This window comes from Convolutriloba macropyga, chromosome 1, assembly GCF_964194025.1.
Source record: "Convolutriloba macropyga chromosome 1, txConMacr16.3, whole genome shotgun sequence".
Taxonomy (NCBI): domain Eukaryota; kingdom Metazoa; phylum Xenacoelomorpha; order Acoela; family Convolutidae; genus Convolutriloba; species Convolutriloba macropyga.
Genome location: NC_134468.1, coordinates 18,163,281 through 18,185,104, shown reverse-complemented (window position 1 = coordinate 18,185,104; position 21,824 = coordinate 18,163,281). Strand labels below are relative to the sequence as shown.

At 36.0% G+C, this 21,824-nt stretch overlaps 2 protein-coding genes across 2 annotated transcripts in view; both read left to right on the top strand.

Annotated features, from left to right (window-relative positions):
• The first annotated feature begins 6,409 nt into the window (after positions 1-6,409).
• LOC142346434 (uncharacterized) lies at positions 6,410-9,641 on the top strand. The gene is made up of 2 exons (XM_075398864.1): positions 6,410-6,924; positions 8,664-9,641. Exons 1-2 carry the CDS (start codon positions 6,447-6,449, stop codon positions 8,810-8,812), a joined length of 627 nt encoding a protein of 208 aa, XP_075254979.1. The 5' UTR covers positions 6,410-6,446; the 3' UTR covers positions 8,813-9,641.
• Positions 9,642-10,037: 396 nt separating this feature from the next.
• The window catches only part of LOC142335981 (HEAT repeat-containing protein 6-like), a 29,292-nt gene continuing 17,505 nt past the window's right edge, over positions 10,038-21,824 (top strand). Inside the window, exons 1-2 of the mRNA XM_075384407.1 lie at positions 10,038-10,512; positions 16,200-17,288. Of these exons, the coding sequence (XP_075240522.1) occupies positions 10,057-10,512; positions 16,200-17,288 (1,545 nt within the window). The 5' untranslated portion in view covers positions 10,038-10,056. The remainder of the gene's footprint in view (positions 10,513-16,199; positions 17,289-21,824) is intronic.

Sequence of the window (21,824 nt, the reverse complement as noted above, 5' to 3'; positions counted from 1 at the left end):
AAAACTGTTGTAGACCTCTAGCGGAGCAGAGCTGTTATAATTAGACTGTATTGATAGAAATATAAATTTGGCTGGCTCTTAAAGTGCTGGGAATCAGCAGGGCCTCGGTGGACCAAAGGAAATTTGAAATTAAAATTCAATTGCTATTTCACCTATCAGACGAGGAGGGCATGGGGCTTTACGAGACTTTATAAAATGGAGCTAGGCGTCTGCAGTTAATTATTGAATGTGGAAACATTCAATTCCATAATGCAAATTTAATGCCAACAAGGCGCTCTACACTGGACCGTTTGACGTTCTCTAGCTGGCGTTGATTCGAAACATCCACTGATCAAAGATATTGTAACTCTTTGCTTATATTTTTGTACGCTATGGATTGCTCTAAATTGTATGCAAAAAATAAATAGTGAACTTATTCCAGTTGATTTGTTTTGAAGGTTAATTTTCCTGTACAGGTTTTAATCATCTTTTCTCCCACCACGCAACATATATGTATCCCTATCCTTACAGAGTATTTTATCTCGGCCTAATTTTAACTTCAATCTCTTTCTTCTCAGGCCGAGCAAAATGTCAATTTTTAATTGCATTAAGAGCCATGAGATACGGATGAATTGACGGTTTTATTACGGGAAAGGCTGTAATTTCGCTTCCTAATTGGAAACTCAATGCGCATCCTCACTTTTCAAATCCTTCCACAAATCCACTCTGCTAAAATGTAGTTCACTTCTATCTTCACCATTAAATTTTAATCGAGCTCTTTCAAGCCACTGACTATTATGAGAAAATGTTATTGCTGCTGCTCAATTATTCCCCTTTGTAACTGATGTTGTCAAGCGGTGAAAACTGTTTGTTGTTTGTTCGATTGAATGCAAGCTTCTTTGAGACCCCAAACGGGGGGGGGGGATATTGATATGAATGTGATCTGCGTGAAATTTGCAGTGTTAGCTTTGTTTGAAAGATATAGGCATGCAGACTCAACTTCTTTGAAGGCGCAGCTCCTTGTGAGTGAACCAGGACCAAACGTTTGCTTTTTTAAGGTAAATTTCAGTCATCGGAGCCTTTTATTGTTGCGTCACCTTTTTGAGCGAAGGCTAGTTTTGGCTGCTCCACTAACTTGCTTAATACTAGTAACGAAGTGTTTGTGGCGTTATGTTAATGTGGTAAATTGTTGTCCTTTTATTTCTTCATTTCAAGTGCAGCAGAGATAACTTGTGGAGATTACGAGCTGAATGCGTGAAGACAGTGTGTAGGGATAAACAAAAGGTCAATTTAAGTAAACAATGAGTGTGACGTATTTCTTGGTTAGGTGATCACTTAAGTGTCTGCGTTGCCCGTTCCATTTCAACTTTGGACCTTTCAGGTGCCATCAGTTTTAAGGCAGGTGCGAAAATGTATTCATGCGCATTTCCATGGATATGTGTGAAAGAATCTGGGATATTTTTAACTGTTGATAAACTCAGTTTATCTCGAATAGTTAATTGATGGGTTGAGTGAAATTGATTGAAATACTATTAAGATTTGAAGCCTGTTATAGACGAGTCAAAGTGAACAATTTGCGGAGCTTTTAGCTTATAGTTTTCAATTAGGAAATTGACGTTGATGTTAGCCAGATTGATATATTTTAAAAATCTCAATACAAGTCAGCATTGCTTTTTAAAATTTTTAGTATTTTGTGAAATCAAAGTTGGTAACAATCATATTTCTAGATAACACGAGAGAATGGGTTTTTTGTGGGGGGGGGGGGGGGAGGGTCAGTTTTAGAAATGACTTTAGTTCTTACTATCTTGTTTAGATCACGGCTTGATGTTTGAAAAAAATGATGGAATTCTGAAAAGAACTGTAGTACTCTGAGAGACAAGACAGCTAATATTTATTTATATCACAAAACCCACTGGACAAATAGTGTATCGGTCCCCTGGGTGTACTTCAGTGTCTTGGGCCACTTTGGTTTCCTGTGTAAAAAGTGGTCCAGTGTTGTGAGGATGATTTTCTGAGGCGGCTGCGATGATTGATTCGCTTAAGTGGGTGTCAGATTGATCACTCTGTTTCTAAGTCTTCTTTCAATCTGTTCCTGCCCCAGTTAACCAGATCAGACGCCGTGCCTTGTCTTTCCATCACTGCATTAAGTCACATAACGACGAGAATTGGGCACCGGCTTTCAATGTCTGGTTTTTACCAACGTTTTAACCGTTTGTTGTTTCGAATTAAAAACAGTAAAGAAATATAAGCATCAGGTTCATGTAATCCATCGGCAAAATGCATTAAGTACAAATTGCTGACCGATTGCAAGTTAAACTTCAATTTCAAAGCAATGCTAGCATTTTATCGCAAGGTCCACACGAAAATCTGCCCGTATTGCGGACAAGGTATAGTAAAAATGGAAACCAATGTTCTCGAGAGCAAAAATTGAGCCTGAAAAGGAGCGTTAAATCCATTCTGAACCTACAGAACATTCAAATCTAAACGGTCCTGTCATTTCATTTTTTACATTTATAATGCTTTGATAGATTGACTTTGGTTAGCTTAATTTGGATGATCAATGCCCTAGTTGAGTCATCTTTAATTAATCGTATGGGATAGGAATGTTTTCTCATGCTCTGTTTTCTGAGACTCGTTTTGTCGCGGACTGTTTTGGCTAGGACTATTTTGGATTTTTGAACTATTTTGCCTGGAATGGCTTTGAGCGGACACGCAGTGCCACAAATTTTGTCATAGCCAACTTAGATTTAGCCTCTGCCTTTTTAATGGCTCGAAATCTAAGTTGACGAAAATACTTCTTGGAGTACAGAATTGAATGCTTGAAAAATTCATTCGGTGAAACTATAACAGATAGTAAAAAATAGCAAGTATCTTGAGCTACAAGTTCAGCAAACTAGGCGACGTTTTTCAGCATCCTCCTCCCATAAAGCAAATTTTCACGCAAGGAGCCATTACGCGTCCTCAAAATGCTAAACCCATCAAAACCTTTAGGACCGACATCATTGCTAGCCTGAGTTTTCAGTGATGGCGCAGCAGCTTTAGCAAGACCACCCATAGAATTATTTGATACATACCTTAATGAGGAAAATTTTCCTGATAATTAAAATTAGCCAATGTGATTACCCTGTACAGAAAGGTAAGGCAGATAATCCAACTAATTATAGACTAATTTATATCACATCTGGTCTCTCAGAACTTTTTGAGAAACTGTACAATGCGCATATGGAAGACTATTTGCATGCAATAAACTACTAACTCATCGATAACTTGGTTTTTGGAAAAGATTTCCTACAATAGACGCATTACTTTACTTCACTAAACGCGCACCAAAAGCACGGAATGAGATCAAGTTCAAACATGCGAGAACAAATATGCGCTTCTTCGTCGCTCTAAAGCTTTAATTTCAGTAAATTATCCTGTACTTTTAAATAAATTGAAATCTCTTGGATTCAATGATTAAGCTGTGAAAATTATGCCAAGTTTGTTAAGCGGTATCGTGATGAGAGTAACTGTGAATGAAGAAACTTCGGACTGGATACATTTATATAAAGGGATCCCCGGGACCGCTCTTGTTTAATCTCTATGTAAACGATTTTGAACTAAAAACGAATGAAATCATCGAATACGCTGACGTTACTGTTCTTTTGGCATCCCATCGCCACCTTGACAACTGTAAAAAGTCACTTGAATACTCAAGTAGATGTTATACTGGAATACTTTACGTCAATTAGACAAAATGCAGATGACACCGAACTGTTTTTTTGTTTTTTCAAAATTTATCAGTCACAATCACATTTTTGAGAAAAATTTTGAAAAGAAAACTGAAGTGAAATATCTGTTTGTAATTATAGATAATGAGTTGAGCTATCAATCAGAATTTAAGAATCTGCTCTCGAAAATGGTCCAAAGTATTAAATGCTTATACTAATTGAGAGACTGTCTACCAAAAAAGGGACTTCCTAATATGGTTAATTCGCTTGTGATTAGCTATTTGCAATATCCCGCCATACTATTGAGAACCATTCGTAACAAAGTAATCGTTCCCTTTGAAAAACAAATAAGCCGGGGAGTAAAAGCGTGTTATTAACGATCGAAGTTTGGATCATCTACGGATATTAAGCTCCACGAGAAAATACTTTGTTTGCCTCTTGCTCGACTACAGACTAACCTCTTTTGTGTGTCTTAAATACTAGTCGAAAACCAGATTTCAATAGATCAAATGGAATCTCGCTCCCTACTTTTGACTGTTAGACTTTGAAGATCTGGAAAAGTTTTTCGTAATTATTTAGTAGAAGCAAATACTGCGACAGAAGCTTCATCCGGAGAGGTTTTAAGCAATTTGTCTCAATAGTTTTTCTACACATGTGATTACGCGACTTTCAAAAGAAATCTAAAAGCTTTTAACTTTGAACAGTTTGTTGCCGAATAGAAAAATCAAAGCTTTAGTAAAGATCTGTGGCGTGACTTCAAGTTTTCATGATTTCATAAACGCAATAAATAAATCAATAATTTTAGATTTTGTTTCCTCTTTGTAATTTCTCTATCCTTTATGCTGAACGTGCCATATGTCTTTTAGAAATGATAATTTTGTGCTAATTACTCATCCTATATAATATAAAAAGATGAAAACACGTCAGGTAATTCAGTCTTTCCCGTTGACATAATCGAAAATATATGGTCAATATATTGTCTAGTGGTAAGAAAAGTCTTCTAGATTTCTGTATAATTTGCGCCCTCCCGAAAATTTGGTCTCACAGCATTATCCTCTGAGCACTGTAATCCCATCAGTACGGGCCCAATATTTTCCCTAGCTGTGCAAATAGTTTTGGTGGTAGCAAGTGACATTTAGTTGGTCCTAAAAGCACGATAACTTCATTACGTCAGGGAACGGTGAACGCATTTAAAAACTGATTCATTATCACCGCAAGGAGCAACGATCGATCTTCAAGTTGCTCATTTAATTTAGAGTGTTTAGTACTAAATTGAAAATCAAAAGTGCTTCACATCTGGTATCATTCTTCATTTTAAACCTTAGTACTGGTCTATAATAAGCTCTTATGTCATCATTCTAAGCGCCTTATTGGCCGTATACACCTCCGGTGCTAAAGTAAGGCACAATTTACCCCAGCCGGTTGTTTGAAAGCAATTCGATTGAGCGTAGTTTGTTACGTTTTTTCTCAATCTTTAATTTGAAGCTTCATATTTTTCAATTAAACGTAAGTCGCCACGAGTGCTAGTATTTGAAGGTTGATTTTTTTGACAAAGGTATTTTTTGCGCGTGAGTATACGTTAGTTTGGATTAAAATGAGCTCCGAAGCAAAAAATATGGCTTCACAATTTTATTAAATCGTTTGGTTTTGCGCAATTTTGGGATAGAAATTTTTGTTTGGAAAAAATGCTTTTCAAGTTGAAATCGTTTTCAAATTCTTTTATCTGAAGTGATCGTTTTCTTTGGTTTTTAGTTTTGTGTCTAGAATTGTAGAGTCTTAAGCATTCTATTCGTCCAAATGAGTTTTGACAAACCTTTGCCCTAATTTAGAAAATCAAATTTCTTCCAGAAATTACAATGGAATATTAATGTTAAATCATTTTTTCACGCTGTTTTCATATTTCTACGATGTAACGCTTGTGTTTTTCCGTAAAGATGCCGGGTGCTAACTTAGTTTTGACGCTGAGTTAGATTGATCTTTCTTTTAACTGACCTTTCGACTAAATTCACAAAAAGGTTGTTGCTGGTAATTTTGTATTGGGGAGATCTAAACTTTGTTAACTCCACCAGTTAGTTAGTTCATCTTGTCTTGTGCTGGGCCTTCACGTTCAACCAGGCATTTCCTCGAATACTGGCCGCTCTCATATGATTAGTCTTTTGTTTCTCCTTCCCTAGGCTCGTTGACTATTTGAAAGCAAAATCAGCTCATTAGACGTCTTGTCCAAATGACCATGCTGCTAAAATGAGAGGGACATCATATTTTGAGGAATTGATGAGGGCTTTAGCCTTGTGCTACTTCAGGCAATCACAAAAACTTTATTATGTTGTCTGGTTGCTCAGTGGCACACCAGACACGCTTCACTGGAAATAGCTCGAATACGATGAAGAAAGATGCAAAATAGCCACTAACTATTTCTTGCCTGTATTGTTTAATGCTTCCGACTACCCCCACCAGATTGTTTGCTTTTAAATAAGAAAGCCAAACAAAATGAAAGCGCCAGGCGGTATCTTCATGCTGGTGCTATATTACTTTTTAACAGTTATCAAAGTTCAATCTGTCAATAAAGGAGTAATTTTTTCCCGGTAATGATTTGCATTAGTGCTCATAAAACGCTGTCACAATAATTTTTTGCTCTGAATGGAAATTTGGGGCACGTATAAATACTTGAGATTTGACAGCAATGAATCACTCCTAAAAATCTCTGCATTTAAACGCCAAAGTCGAAAGTCGAGTACATTTTTGTGACTTTTCAGGACGATGGTAAAAACCAAAATACAGAGAAGGCGATCAAAGTGTCAGTCTATGAACTCATCTATAAATTCAAACTATGAAACATCACATTTTCCAATTTGGGACTTTCATAAGCGTCTTCAGGCTATGAGACAGAGACGTGAAGAGTTTTTGCAATATTTGGATAAAAAGTATCACTCTGATCAAATCAGCGAAGAAGAGAACAGTAATGATTCGAGTGAGGGGTTCCAAAATCTCGACAGTCCAAAAGATATCCCACAATATAATGAAGGCAATGAATGTTATAAAGAGCCCGAGAACGAATGTGAGGAAATTTTGCTCCCCGATGCGGTCGTTGAAGCCCACAATAACACTTTGAGTCTGCATGCGAACGAAACATTGTGTAATGCTACACTTGCGGTTATGGCTGAGAATCCAATTTTAGAGAGCTTGGTCAGGGCTGCCAAGGCTCTTGCTGTGACCATGGCAGTCTCAGAATGTGATGGTGAGTGTACAAGTTGCTCATTTTTTGTCTGTTTGCCAGTATAAACAACTGGTTGCATAAATTACTCAACAAAATTTGGTATGGTAGAACTTGATCAAATTTTTGGTTATATTAAAGGACCAAATCACGCTATATTCAACTCATAAGGACTATACGAAATAACGATATGAACGACCAATCGTAAATCGCCGAGGACACTTTAAGTGATGCGAAAAGGAGTGCCTTTTGAAACAGGTGCTACTTGTCTCAGGTCTTCATATCCGACTATGTTTACGACAGCTTCTGGAATAGTCTCATTTTAATTATTCCCACATTTTTGAAAATAAAATAGAAATTGTTCTTCGCCCCACTTTTGCTCAGTAACTAACTGCATCGCAAACTAACTTATGTGGTATTATTTTAACTCTCTTTGCCTTCTAAAAATTCTTAAATTCTTCATTTTGAAAAAAAAAATATGAAACTTAAATCTTCGGTCCTGCTGTCATATTTTCGCACAAATTTTTCGCGCAAAATTCAGCACATTTCGAGGAAATCTTCCTTTTTATTGATTTTATTTGATTCATTTCACATTCGAATTCTTTCGAGAATTTTTAACCAAATCTCACAAAGCGTCCTCGTCATATTCCCAGGCGCCTATTATTGCCCTCTTTTATATTATTTTACAATCCATAGGATTTGAATTGTTTTGGGACGCTGTTTTTTGGGATCTGTTCATATTTTGGACTTTCTGTGGTCAATGAGTGGTCAAATAGAACTATTGATTTTGTGAACACTGCTGTAGTGAAGGGAAATGTGAGAAGTTAAAAGGCGTGAACTTTTCAAACTGCTGTTTAGGTTGAGTGAAGAGTGGGTGAACAAATTTGTGGTTTTGGAGAGAATTTTTAATTGCTCTCGAATGAGAAGTAATTATTGTAAACCTGTATGTCTTTTTAATGCAAATCTTTTCCTTGACCTTTTTTGCGCTTTTTTTCTAGAATAATTTTTGAGTGATTCAATTGCTCTTCAAAGGTTGTTGTTCGAACAAAACCGATTGTTAGAGAGACGATGACAAGGCCCTGATAGACGAGTGGTTAATGCATCTGTCGAGGTGAAGGAATTGGACTCAGGAGGGAGGGGTTCGAACCTGACCTTTTTCTGTTGTTTTTTTTTGCACCCATAAAGAAAATTTTATTTAAGCCACAGCCCCTGAATTTAGTTGCCCCCCGGGTCATTCTAGAGCAATTTTTCCTTAGTCGGATTATGTTTTTGGCATGCCATAAATTGACTTGTTTTCCTTTTGATACGTGTGTTTGTTGGCATCGCTATTTCAACCCCTCAATAGACAGCTGATGGATTTTATGACTTTGACACTATTAGGTTTGAGTTTTGTCGCGTTTTTTTCTCTTTCCACATAGTCTCAATTATGACAGTTCTCATCTGCTTTCTTTCATATGATACATAAGTGAATCTATTGAATAGTTGTTTGTTTGTAATAGTTTTTGTTTTAAACAGCTAATTTTTTCCTAAAAAAAGTTTTGCCCGTATTTGTTCTTTTTTGTTTTATTTTCACCTCGTTTCAATAATGAAATTATTCAATGTGCTTCGTGTAAAGCTAATGGTCTTTCTGACCTTAACAGGTTTGATTTTTTTTGTCTATTGTGTTATTGAAAAACCGCAAAATCAGTGCAACTTGGCTATTCTTTATCGGGCTAGCATTTTTAGTACTTTTAATTTTGCGTAATTAATACTTGTTTGTTTAGGTCAGAGCAATGGGATGCAAGATATCCAGGCGGAAGTTGCGCGTCTGCATGAGAATATTGACGCAACTATCGACGGTGCAGTTCACGTTTTAATGACAAACGGTCGCCCAAAGAGACAGCTGAAGAACAGGGGAGGTTATGGAGAATAATGTAAAATAATGTGAAAGAAGTGGTACGGATACTGTTTTGTTCCATCGATCCTTAATACTTTTGAACTACATTGTGTTAGAAGTTTTGAGCTTATTTTACCATTGATTGAATCATAAATGTTGCAGTTTAAAGCTTTAAACGCGCATTTTAAATGTGCTTGTCACTTTGAGGGCAATTCGTTATACCGTTAAGTTTTTAGTTAATCAAATTGAGCCCTCATTGAGCTCTTTGACCGAGTGGCTGGTGCTCAGCTAGGTTGTCTACAATCGCAACCCTATTGGTTGTCTTTTTAGGGCAATTTATTTGCTTAAGTTTGATTAATTTTAAAGTCTTTTTGGTTGTTTCATGGAAAGCAGCCGTGTTTGTTTCAGCTCAATTTTGTTTTAATGGTAATTTATTTTATAGAATGTGAGAAATTTTGTAATTGGTCTCATTTGTTTTGGCTGTTGTTGCCATCGAGTTCATTCAAGTTTCAATGCCCTTATCCAATCTCAAAGCAGCGATCTTTATCTGCCATCTAAAATCGTGGGATTATCTTCTGAAGGGGTCTGACATCAAACTAATGACTTCGAGCCTTTCAGCTCAGACTGCGTTTATAGATCTCGTTAATGACTTTATAAATATTAACCTATGTCCCCTAAACTTTTTAGGGTGCGAATTGCCCGAATGATCTATAATAAACTTAATGGTCCCAAATAAAGAGGAAATCTCTTTATGGCTTTATGATTTGTTGAAGTGTTTTCTCAATAAATAAATACATGAGTTTGAATCCATCAATCTTTATTAATTTGTGATTTTGCTTAATCCGAATTTAGTTTTATCTGTTTCTGCTTTGTTTGTCCAAGTCCATTGATTTTGGTTTTTTCAATGTTTTGGGCTCTAGTAATTAGAACTTGGACCATGACATATTTGAGTTTGAATTCATGCGATAGATAATAGAAGTACAAAAGAAATACTGATTATGGAAAATGAAAATTTGTTTTCTACCCAGTGAACAAATTATTTGTTTTCATAAGCATTCGAGTAAAAAAATGATCGTGTAACTTAATAAGAGGCGAGATTAGTTATTGAATTGAAAAGAAACCGCTTTAATCAGTATATTTATATCAATTATAGATTTCATTATCTGTGGTTAAAACGAAACAAATCCGAAATGTTTAAAAAGTCATCCGTAAAACTACATTAACTGGCATTACTCAATATATGTATTTGACTTTCAGTTAGGCTTGTTTTTGTTGTGAGAATGAGTCGCGGAGACGTGTTCGATTCGCCCTTCGAGTGGCGTCATGGAGACTCCCTCTCGCAGCTGCTGGACCGATGCTTGCATAGCTCGCTCCCATCGGACACCACTTACGAGGCCCTGTCAAACATGGTGCTACGCATGATCCGGGAGTTCAGCGCCGAGAGCAAGAAATCTCTCGATTCCAGATTTTCAACTATTCGTGATCCAGAGATGATAGGTAGCATTCAGAAGTTCTGCAAATTTGTTGAGACATCTTTGAATGAGTTACAGATTCGGCTATCACGCAAGGCCTTCGATTTCACATTTTGTCAAATTATGAAGTGGACCAAAATTTGTCCTGAAAATCTTCTCAATGATTTATTCAGAGCACTCGGAGCTATTTTGTACGGCGCTGGGACGATGAGTGACCCACACAAAGAGGCACTAATTTTAGGTGAAGCTCCCATGCTTAAGCAGGTGTGCAAATTCGGTTTCTCTTCTCATCTGATAGTTTCTGTTAAGAATCTGCGAAAATTAACTCGAAAATCAAGAATCTGCCAATTATTTTGCATTTACTTTGGGTTATTTCAAAGTTTTGGTTTTGCATTAAAGAGAGTAATAATCTTTCGATTCACTGAGATTATTTTGATCAACTCCTTTCTGATTTTTTCAATGCTTAATTCTGCGGAATGAGAGGTAAAGTTTTAAGAGGTTACAGCGTACTAGTAATACTGGAGTCGAAGTTGCTATGGGTAACAAATAGTTTCGCCTGATCGATGTACTGTAACAACCTAATATAAAACGAGTTCAAAATTCTGTCATCTATAGTGAAACTTACTTCGACGCTTAAGAAGATTTGTTATTTGCTTTTAAAAAAACCTAGTTTGCAAAAATTTTTACCCACCAAAAATCAAAACATTAGACGGCAGTGTCAGAATGTGGGTCAAACCAGTCTTTCAAAACGAAAATTAAGGTCTTTATATGTCTGGTTTTTTATGCATGGCAAACACTAATTTTTAAAGACACTAAGGGTTAAAAGACTCTATCTTTTAACCCCTCTATCAGTTCACCCCGATTTTAATCTTTCTATAAAATCAGGGTTATTAAATTAGCAATATAATCATTTGGCCATGCCTGGCGGGCCATGGCCATGCCTCAGCGGCCCGTGGGAATTGATATGAAATTATCACAACCAGACGTGGGATTAATTTATCCAATTAGTTATGATAAAACATGCCTTTAATGTCGACTCCTAATTGGTGGTATGAAATGATAGAGGGGTGAAATGATATAGGGGTGAAATGACATAGGGGTTAAATGATGGAGGGATTTAAAGATACGGGGTTAAATGAATCGGGGTGAAAAGAAGTAGAACCCTCAGCAAAACATCGACTACTATTGTGCTGCACCTTAAATTCATTTTTTGGCAATTTACTTCTTGTTTTATAGTTTTATATATAACCAAGAGTCTTGGTAACGTGCGTTGGTAACATGCTTAATCTTGCTCATCTGCATTTTTTGCTAAAATTTTCTAAGAAAGAGATATTGAATTAACTCTTTTGAAACGTTAAATAAAGTGGACGAGTGAGAGCAGTTTTGTTTTTTGAATAAAATTTTGTTTTGTCACATATATTTAGTCCTGGAATTATCGAACAAACATTAGATTGTCCAGCTCAAAGCATAAACTTTTGGTTTCCGATTTTTTTCAAAGGAAGTTAAATTTTGTACTAGTCTCTTCTTTTATTCCAAATCTTAGTGCTGACAATTGGACTTTTGGATTGAGTTCTTTTTTTGAATTCTTATATATTGAAGATTACATATATCGGCGGCAGTTTACTAGTAAACGTCAAAAATGCAATAAAATTTGTTCTTTTTATAGCTGCGAAGCTGTAAGAGGCGAGATTAGTTATTGAATTGAAAAGAAACCGCTTTAATCAGTATATTTATATCAATTATAGATTTCATTATCTGTGGTTAAAACGAAACAAATCCGAAATGTTTAAAAAGTCATCCGTAAAACTACATTAACTGGCATTACTCAATATATGTATTTGACTTTCAGTTAGGCTTGTTTTTGTTGTGAGAATGAGTCGCGGAGACGTGTTCGATTCGCCCTTCGAGTGGCGTCATGGAGACTCCCTCTCGCAGCTGCTGGACCGATGCTTGCAGAGCTCGCTCCCATCGGACACCACTTACGAGGCCCTGTCAAACATGGTGCTACGCATGATCCGGGAGTTCAGCGCCGAGAGCAAGAAATCTCTCGATTCCAGATTTTCAACTATTCGTGATCCAGAGATGATAGGTAGCATTCAGAAGTTCTGCAAATTTGTTTAGACATCTTTGAATGAGGTACAGATTCGGCTATCACGCAAGGCCTTCGATTTCATATTTTGTCAAATTATGAAGTGGACCAAAATTTGTCCTGAAAATCTTCTGAATGATTTATTCAGAGCACTCGGAGCTATTTTGTACGGCGCTGGGACGATGAGTGACCCACACAAAGAGGCACTAATTTTAGGTGAAGCTCCCATTTGCACACCGAATTTGCACACCTGCTTAAGCATGCTTAAGCAGGTGTGCAAATTCGGTTTCTCTTCTCATCTGATAGTTTCTGTTAAGAATCTGCGAAAATTAACTCGAAAATCAAGAATCTGCCAATTATTTTGCATTTACTTTGGGTTATTTCAAAGTTTTGGTTTTGCATTAAAGAGAGTAATAATCTTTCGATTCACTGAGATTATTTTGATCAACTCCTTTCTGATTTTTTCAATGCTTAATTCTGCGGAATGAGAGGTAAAGTTTTAAGAGGTTACAGCGTACTAGTAATACTGGAGTCGAAGTTGCTATGGGTAACAAATAGTTTCGCCTGATCGATGTACTGTAACAACCTAATATAAAACGAGTTCAAAATTCTGTCATCTATAGTGAAACTTACTTCGACGCTTAAGAAGATTTGTTATTTGCTTTTAAAAAAACCTAGTTTGCAAAAATTTTTACCCACCAAAAATCAAAACATTAGACGGCAGTGTCAGAATGTGGGTCAAATCAGTCTTTCAAAACGAAAATTAAGGTCTTTATATGTCTGGTTTTTTATGCATGGCAAACACTAATTTTTAAAGACACTAAGGGTTAAAAGACTCTATCTTTTAACCCCTCTATCAGTTCACCCCGATTTTAATCTTTCTATAAAATCAGGGTTATTAAATTAGCAATATAATCATTTGGCCATGCCTGGCGGGCCATGGCCATGCCTCAGCGGCCCGTGGGAATTGATATGAAATTATCACAACCAGACGTGGGATTAATTTATCCAATTAGTTATGATAAAACATGCCTTTAATGTCGACTCCTAATTGGTGGTATGAAATGATAGAGGGGTGAAATGATATAGGGGTGAAATGATATAGGGGTGAAATGACTTAGGGGTTAAATGATGGAGGGATTTAAAGATACGGGGTTAAATGAATCGGGGTGAAAAGAAATAGAATCCTCAGCAGAACATCAACTACTATTGTGCTGCACCTTAAATTCATTTTTTGGCAATTTACTTCTTGTTTTATAGTTTTATATATAACCAAGAGTCTTGGTAACGTGCGTTGGTAACATGCTTAATCTTGCTCATCTGCATTATTTGCTAAAATTTTCTAAGAAAGAGATATTGAATTAACTCTTGTGAAACGTTAAATAAAGTGGATGAGTGAGAGCAGTTTTGTTTTTTGAATAAAATTTTGTTTTGTCACATATAATTAGTCCTGAAATTATCGAACAAACATTAGATTGTCCAGCTCAAAGCATAAACTTTTGGTTTCCGATTTTTTTCAAAGGAAGTTAAATTTTGTACTAGTCTCTTCTTTTATTCCAAATCTTAGTGCTGACAATTGGACTTTTGGATTGAGTTCTTTTTTTGAATTCTTATATATTGAAGATTACATATATCGGCGGCAGTTGACTAGTAAACGTCAAAAATGCAATAAAATTTGTTCTTTTTATAGCTGCGAAGCTGTAAGCTGAGCGTAGCTATATTGCGGTGCTCTTGGTTTTTTTTGTTTCGTCGTCTGACGCTTCATTTTCGTTTTACATTTGTTCTAGAACATTCTGTCTCGTCACTGCTTAAATGCCTTTTTCGCGCTTGATTTGACGCTTTCTGCGTGACATAAATTGCGGTTATTCAGAAACAGAATCTGTTCCTAAAACAAATTTGATTGTAAGAAAACAGATTGTATGGTCCGACAGCCGAGTGGTTAAGGCGACTGGCTGTTAATCCGGAGATCGCCGGTTCGAGACGCGACAGGGAAAAGTTTTTTGCACCCAAAAACAACCGCCTTTGAAATAAACTTGTAAGTTTTATAGGCGGCGGCGATAACTATTATCAACTCACTTCTGTATCTTTTTCCATCTTTATTTTACGGCACGCAAGTCTATTTCGCAGCTATTCCGGCAATCTGCCGGCTATGTTTTAAAAGCTACAACCACTGTTGTGATATGCATATTATGTTCTATGTGTATCATTTGAACTCACTGAGGGATCTTAACCGAATTTGCTATCAACAGCGTGACCTAAAAAGAATACAATGTAATCATTTGTTTGAGATTAGACAAGTTTCTTCAAGTTTTTTAAAAATCAGTCATGGAAGTAACCAAAAATAATGTGTGATTGCTCTGTTACCAAAATTTTTCAGTCAATTCAAAACCACCAATTTCTTGGAATGAGGCGTCCTTAGAGATAAATAAAATAATAATTTTAAGAAAAGTCCCCGAAATAATTCAACTGCTGAAAGAATTTCTTGAAGAATGAACAAACTGAGACCTTAATTTCTCAAACATCTCCAAGAATTTGTCCCAAGTTTTCTAATATCTGCATTCGATACTGATGGCACTCGTGGAAAACGTCAATTCCTCAATGCTTAGAAAAATTTTTTTAAGCAGCCGAAAAATCACTATTTTGGTTAAACACTTCAATAGAGCTAATTCCTATGAGCATAGCTTTTTATAACGTAAGGCGATGAAAAATTTTTAACGATATTGTTATGTAAACGTTTTCTTTATTAATAGTTATGTAATAGTTTGTTTATCAGCTGCTATGGGAAATCATAATTTTTGAGTTTCGTTTAAACCCCAAATTTAGTCGAAACTTAAAATTTGCTAATTTAGTAGGAAAATTTTTTGAAGTGAATGATTTCGAAGTTACCGCAGAAGAAACGAGAAACAAACAATCAAAAGAAACTCAAAAGCCTTCATATTGCGTGAAGATAATCTTTTAGCAGCGCGGAGCGCATTTTATGCCTTTCTAGAATTTGACTTATATATTCTAACATTGGACAAAATTAATTTAAAATATTATCGGACAGGGTGTCAGGACAATATACCCAATGCCATTATACCCAATGTCATTATACCCGATGCCATTATACCCGATGCCATTATACCCAATGCCTATATACCCAATGCCTATATATCCAATGCCAATATACTCAATGCAAATATACCCAATGCCAGTATATCCAATGCCAAAAATGCAATTCATTTTGATATTTTCGTTCATTAATTCGACTAAATATTAGCAGTCGCTATTACACGTTTGTTTTAAAGTACTTATTGGCCATGCCTCATTAACTCGTGGACTTGATGTGAAACCATCACGACCAAACATGGGATAAAATTATCCGCCTGAATATGTTAAAACATAAGCGTAATAGTGATGGCTAATTTTTAGTTGGATTTTTGAGCAAAAGTATCAAAGTTAATGGGATTTAATGGCATTGGGTATATTGACATGTAACCATCAGACAGCTCGGCGACAATTCATTATTTCTTCTCAATTATTTTGCTGAAAGTTTTACAATATGGCTATCACGAGATGCGAATTTCGTATTGAAAATAATTTAAACCTTAATCGTTTTTGAGACTTCACTTTTGCGTGATATTTAATGTGGGTAGTTACTTTTCTATAGAAATCAGTGAAATTGAGACTCGAAATAAGTGCTACCGCGAAATGTACTTTTTGTATTTCTTAATTTTTATTGTTTTTGAAACTGTCGGAAAAGGTTAAAGTGGTTTTCAGCTGAATTTTCGGTTGTATTTTTGAAACAAATGAGCAGTGCTTTGAAAGGGTTTTTTGGGAAAATAGTGCCATGCTTAGTTTAATACGAGGTTTCCTGTTTTAGCACCTAAGAGGGAGCAGCTCTTCTGATTTCAACATCCAGCGGCTGGCCTACCAATGCTTATCTAATCTCTCAATAAGATGTGACAGAGGCGTCATCCACGAAGAAACTCAAAGTGCAATTCACAACGTTATGCTCTCCTACCTAACGAACCCAAAACCCTCTAACCTTGACGAAGTATCTCATCTGCGGTTGATAGTCATAGCTTTTGACGGTCTCTCCGCGTTGGCCCAGTACAATAGAAGTGACGTCACAAAGAGCTTGGGCTCAATTTTTGCGGCTGTCAGATATTATATGGTTCTTGGTCTTCCAGGATTTTATGACTTGCCTCAACGCCCACTTGAGCCTATCAAGAACACAAGTATAATGAACAAGCTAGGAGCCACCTCATCACAGCAAACGGCATTCAACCGAGATCTACTCAAGCTGAAAATGAAGCATAACAAGCAACATAACGACGATGACGAGGCAAATGACTCGGATTTTGAGAGTGACGACGAGGGTGATAAGAAGTTTGTAACAGTGGAACATGATTCGCCCAAAGCAGAAACTGAAATAGCTCAGCCAGATTTAGTCGACATTCGCGACTTAATTGGAAATCATAAATCTGAGTTCTCATTGATATCTGAGTCCAAAATACAAAGTTTTCGTTCTTCTAACAAAGCGTATTCAATGTCAACCGAGAGCGAAACTTCTAAATTAGGAGGTGTTTGCAAGAAGGTCAGAACTGTGGCTCTCACCTGCATCTTAGACGTTTTGAAATTCTCTCCCAATAAGCTCACATTCGGTTACTGGTGGCACTTCATTCCTGACGAAAGTATTACGGATTTTGTTCCCAGTGAGCATCCCTTTTTCTACCTCCTACTTAAAGACAGATTTGTGAAGTCAAAAATTCAAGCCTTGAACTGTCTTTCTCAATTTCTAATTCTCGCTAGACCCTATATCTTGGCGGCTGCTGATGATCGTCACGATCCAAAGGCATATACTTCTTACTCGTATACGTTGGCAGCCTCTGTGAAAGAGCTGCACCGGGTTATGGTACAAACTACGAGTACCGACTTCGGATTCGTCACTTTGCCAGTTGCTTTGCAGGTAAATGTTTTTAGTTGATATTTTTGCAAATCAAGTGAAGGACAATACTGTGTGCTTTTAAAGCAAGATGATACGATGTTCAAGTAATTGGCATCTTAAAGTGGAAGTCGCCGTTGCGTTCACCAGCTGGGTAAAGCGTACTGATTCAATGGCACTGGTTTTGAAATATTGCTAATTTTTCAAAGTGGTTAGATATTATAGAGCATATTCGGACGGTTTCTTTACTAAGACGGATTCTTTGGTAGCACATAGACGGTATCTACAATTTCATTTTTTGCATGAAATTGGAGCGTCTATTTGGGATCTCTAGGGGTTCGAGTTGCTTTTAAAGTGCAAGCAAATAGCCTATGCTAAGGTTCTTCTGCTTTCGATAATCTAATTTTGTTCTACCGAACAGTTTTCCAGGCGCTATGTTTTCTGTTTATTTTCAATAATTGCCCACAATTTCAATGACCTTTCCAATCCATGGTAAGAATTAAACTCAAAATCATAGGAAAAAGCAGCAAAAACCAAAGACTAAATTACATTGATAAAATTTTTAATTTCGCCCTGATTGTCCCATTATTTAACGTGCCTTTTTGTTCCGACCCCACTTGGGGGGGGGGGGGGACTTTATTCTCAACTGGGTTTGTTTTTGGCTCAGTAAATTTTGGCGGATCGATGTTTTTTTGTAGAGAGTTGTGAGTGGTCTCAATAGAAAGCCCGTCAAGCGTACAATAATTAATTACATTTTAGTTTTCCCAATTTTTTCACGGAGTTATCGCGGTTTATTTTTTTTTGAACATCGGCTCATTTGAACTGTTTGTTTTTCGGAACTTATTGCCGAAACCGATAAAGCCCGATCATTAAGTTATTGAGAATTAGGTTTCCAAAGTTCATTAGAGTGTTTGCTAGCTGACATTGGTAATAAGCTCATTAGCTTTCAGTTTAGAAGCTGAATGAAGTATAGTTTTAGAATCCAACCGAAACTGCACGCCGAATTAGAGCACTATGACACTGAAAAATAGAAAAAAATGGTCAATTTCTCTTTTTTCTCTGTTTTAACTCCGATGTGCATCAAGTGCGTCAACGGCGGCTATTAACCGGCAACCTGCCGACTATGTTTTAGCATGCGGCAATTTAACTGCTGTTTGTGATTTGTTTTTTCTTGATTTGCTATCCCAAATATGAAAGACGTGCTGTAGTGGTTCATAGTTTTTATTTTGTGAATCTACTAATGGGCGGCTAATGATTTTATGACTTTGAAACTGTTTTCATAAAATGTGTAGTTTTGTTTTATTTTGTGTATTTTTGTTTATGATTTTGTTAAATCTGCCTAATGAGAGATCATTTTGGTTTTAAACTTAGGCTTTTAAGAATGGATTTTTTTGCATTATTTTCTGGCAGCTTATGGTTTTCACAGCCTTGACTATGTGCATTTGCAATGTTTTTAAGTACTTATTTTTATATTCTCATCTTATTGTTATATTTTTATGTTCTCATTAGATGTCAAGTTAGTGTACCATCATGTGTTTTTAAATAAAAGTTCAAATGAATTGTTCAGTGTTTGTGCTCTCGAACGAAGTTTCAATCAATTTTTGTTAAAGTCTGTGTTCTTCATTTGAAAGTTTTGCTAGGCCGTTTTTTTCTAGAACATTTCTTTATCGAGTGGCTGTTTCAAACTTGACTTTTCAATTTTTTTTTACTGATTTGAAGTGAGCGCATTCAGAAACTAAGTCTGTTGCTAAAATTATAACGGTTGTGAGCGAAGACAGTACATAGCCCGTATAGCGTAGTGGTTATTGTCACCAACTCTTAATTGGGAGGTTGCACATGCAAGACTTCCCCTGTTCCGATTTTCTGCACCATAAAAGTTTTGTCTCTTACTATCAATAATTACAAGTTGCTTCGTTTTTATTAAGGCCTCAAGCTATTTTTATTGGAGTTTTTCAGATGATAGTTCTGATTTTAGGACTATAACACTACATTTCTTGTAAAACTTGGCGAGTTTTTGATATTGGATTTTGTGTTGTTCCTTTTTCGATTTGTGTCTGTGCTATCAATGGCAGATGTCATCTCCTGTCATGCGAGGCGTAAGTGACTCACTTTATTAGTTCCATTTTTTATATCAGTTGTAAATCAGGTTGTGATTGTTTTTCTCAATTTTAACACCAATGAAAGGAAGAGTTTCTTTCTTTTTGTATGGTCGTATGCGTTGCTCGGTGTCAATAGTAGTTTTTTTAAAAAAGTTTTACTGGTCATGTTATTATTTGATTAATTTCCTTGTTTTGCGATTCAGGACCCCTCCTGCGTTTCTTTAGTTTTCGTAATTCGAAGTCGTCCTTGATTCACTTTAAAACCCATCTCAGCAGGATTTCAAAGTGCGATTTTTTTAAGGTTAATATTTTTAGGCATTCATTACTTTACTCGCTCAGTGAAATGGTTTCTTCAATCACCTTTTAAATCTTAGATGAAAATGAAAGTTTCAATTTAAATGCAAGCTCGCCCAAGCTAGACACTTATAGAGCAAGGTTACTCGAAAGACTTTTGATTAAGATATATCAAAGCAGAAGTTGGTGTACACTTGATAAAATGGTTTTCTACTTGAGAAGGTGTATTAGCTTTGTTTCATTCGATCACCCAAATTTTTCGTTAGTTCAACTTTTTGTCCATGCTAGTGAAATTATAAAATGACCGCACTGGTTTACAAGTCTGCCTGTATTTTAGAATCAAGTATCATTGAGGTTCCGGTACACAGTTTTATATTGAAAGTTTTCTCTCGACTTCATTTTGTAGGTAATTACGCCAACAATGTGGATGAGCGATGGCAGAGCATTACTTGAAAACGCACATTACTGAGCCTCCTTGCTTAACGTTCTCTAAATTGTCTAAATAACAATATCACGGCTAGATTATCAATGTTGGTATCTATTGGTCTTATAGCAAATTTTGGCCTCGATTTTCGCTTTTTTATTTTTATCTACTCATCGTTTTCGAAACGTATATAGTTGAACTAAATGTAAACCTCCTAATTTGTTTGCAATAATCTCGATAAAGTTATGGAATTTTCTAAATCAAAATTGAACGAAATTTGAATGAGAAACACTTAGAAATCAATTAAATACCCTGCAATATCGTATATTTTGGCGTCAAATATATGGATTGGTGGATCAAATGGTTCCCCCATAATGTTTATCGAAACAGTTAACTTAAGGCGTCTAATGTGCACGTTTCAATTTGAGCAATTATTTTGCTGCTGCTTTGCTAAATAAGACGGCACGAGCGAGTCTGTGCGCAGCACAGAATGTTCCGTCATAGGTCTCAAGCTCACCAAAAACTTTTTATTCTGAGAGGACAAACTCTTCATTGTTCACGAACAATTTGAGTTTGAATCAGTATAATTCTTTGAAGTTATTTTCAGTACGATTTTCTCTGATCTAGGAATTGTTGAAATTCTAAGTGTCATTTTGATAATTTTAAGCTGTAAATCATATACATGGTCATTTGTTTTGCAATATTAAACTGCTTTTCGAGAAAAATTGATCATCGAAAAGTTTTATTTAAAAGAAGCAAGCACAACAAGTTTGCTACTTCAAAGAAACTAAGCGATAAATTTAATTATTTTGAAGGAAAAAAAATCGTTGACGAAAAGAGAAATAAACAAAAATTAGTTGAAGAGTATCTCAAGGTTTTGCCCTTCTGGTGATGAGCTTTTATAATAGTTTCAGTCAAATTGTACTCCAATGATTAATTGCTCTTGAATGAATTTCATAGCAATTTTTGTAAACGTGTGTCTTTTTTATGCAAATTTTTCGCTTGACAATTTCGCGCTTTTCTTCTAGAACATTTTTTGACTTTTTTGACTTTTTCACGCTTTCGTGCTTCATCTTTGAGTAATCTCTATTGCTCTCACTCCGAAGTAAAGCTTGTTGCTAATATATTAGTTGCTAATAAAGCTTATTGCAGCACAGCAAAAATAAGGTTCTGATGGCGCAATCGGAAGTGATTGAAGTCACGGTTCGGGAGGTCAGTTGTTCGAATCACGGCGGGGGAAAGGTTTTTGTACCCTTGAAGAAAAATTTATCTAGGCTACAGCCCCTGAATTAAATTGCCTCGCCTGTCGTGCAAGAGCAATTCTTCCGACATTTTTCGGTTTATGTTTTTAATTTCATTCTGTAAAAGATTCTAACTATTCTCATAACCGAATTTTTTTGTATCATGGTACGAATCACAGTATCTTCTGACATGTGCCATCTTCGTGATCAATAGGAAAAACATAAATTTAACGTCCGTTAAAATCTAATACAAAAGAACGGAGAAGTTAAAAACTAAATCAAAAGATAGCACAGAAAAAATTATTTCCTTTCACGAATAATTGTTCCTTCGAATCGCCCTGTTGTCCGTATCCAAGATTTACTCAACTCTGTTAAATTTACTCAACTCTGTCATATTAAACCCCTTACTAACTGAAAGACATCATTTTGGGGTTCTTGAAGTTCTTGGTTTCTTCGTAAGATCTTGATTGCAAAAGAAAACGAAAATTTCTGGCTCACAAAA

Excerpts from the sequence above, each read along its gene's own strand:
- LOC142346434 (XM_075398864.1), top strand. The coding sequence starts at position 6,447 with ATGGTAAAAACCAAAATACAGAGAAGGCGATCAAAGTGTCAGTCTATG. Across the intron at positions 6,925-8,663 it reads GGCAGTCTCAGAATGTGATG|GTCAGAGCAATGGGATGCAA; the intron begins GTGAGTGTACAA and ends TTGTTTGTTTAG.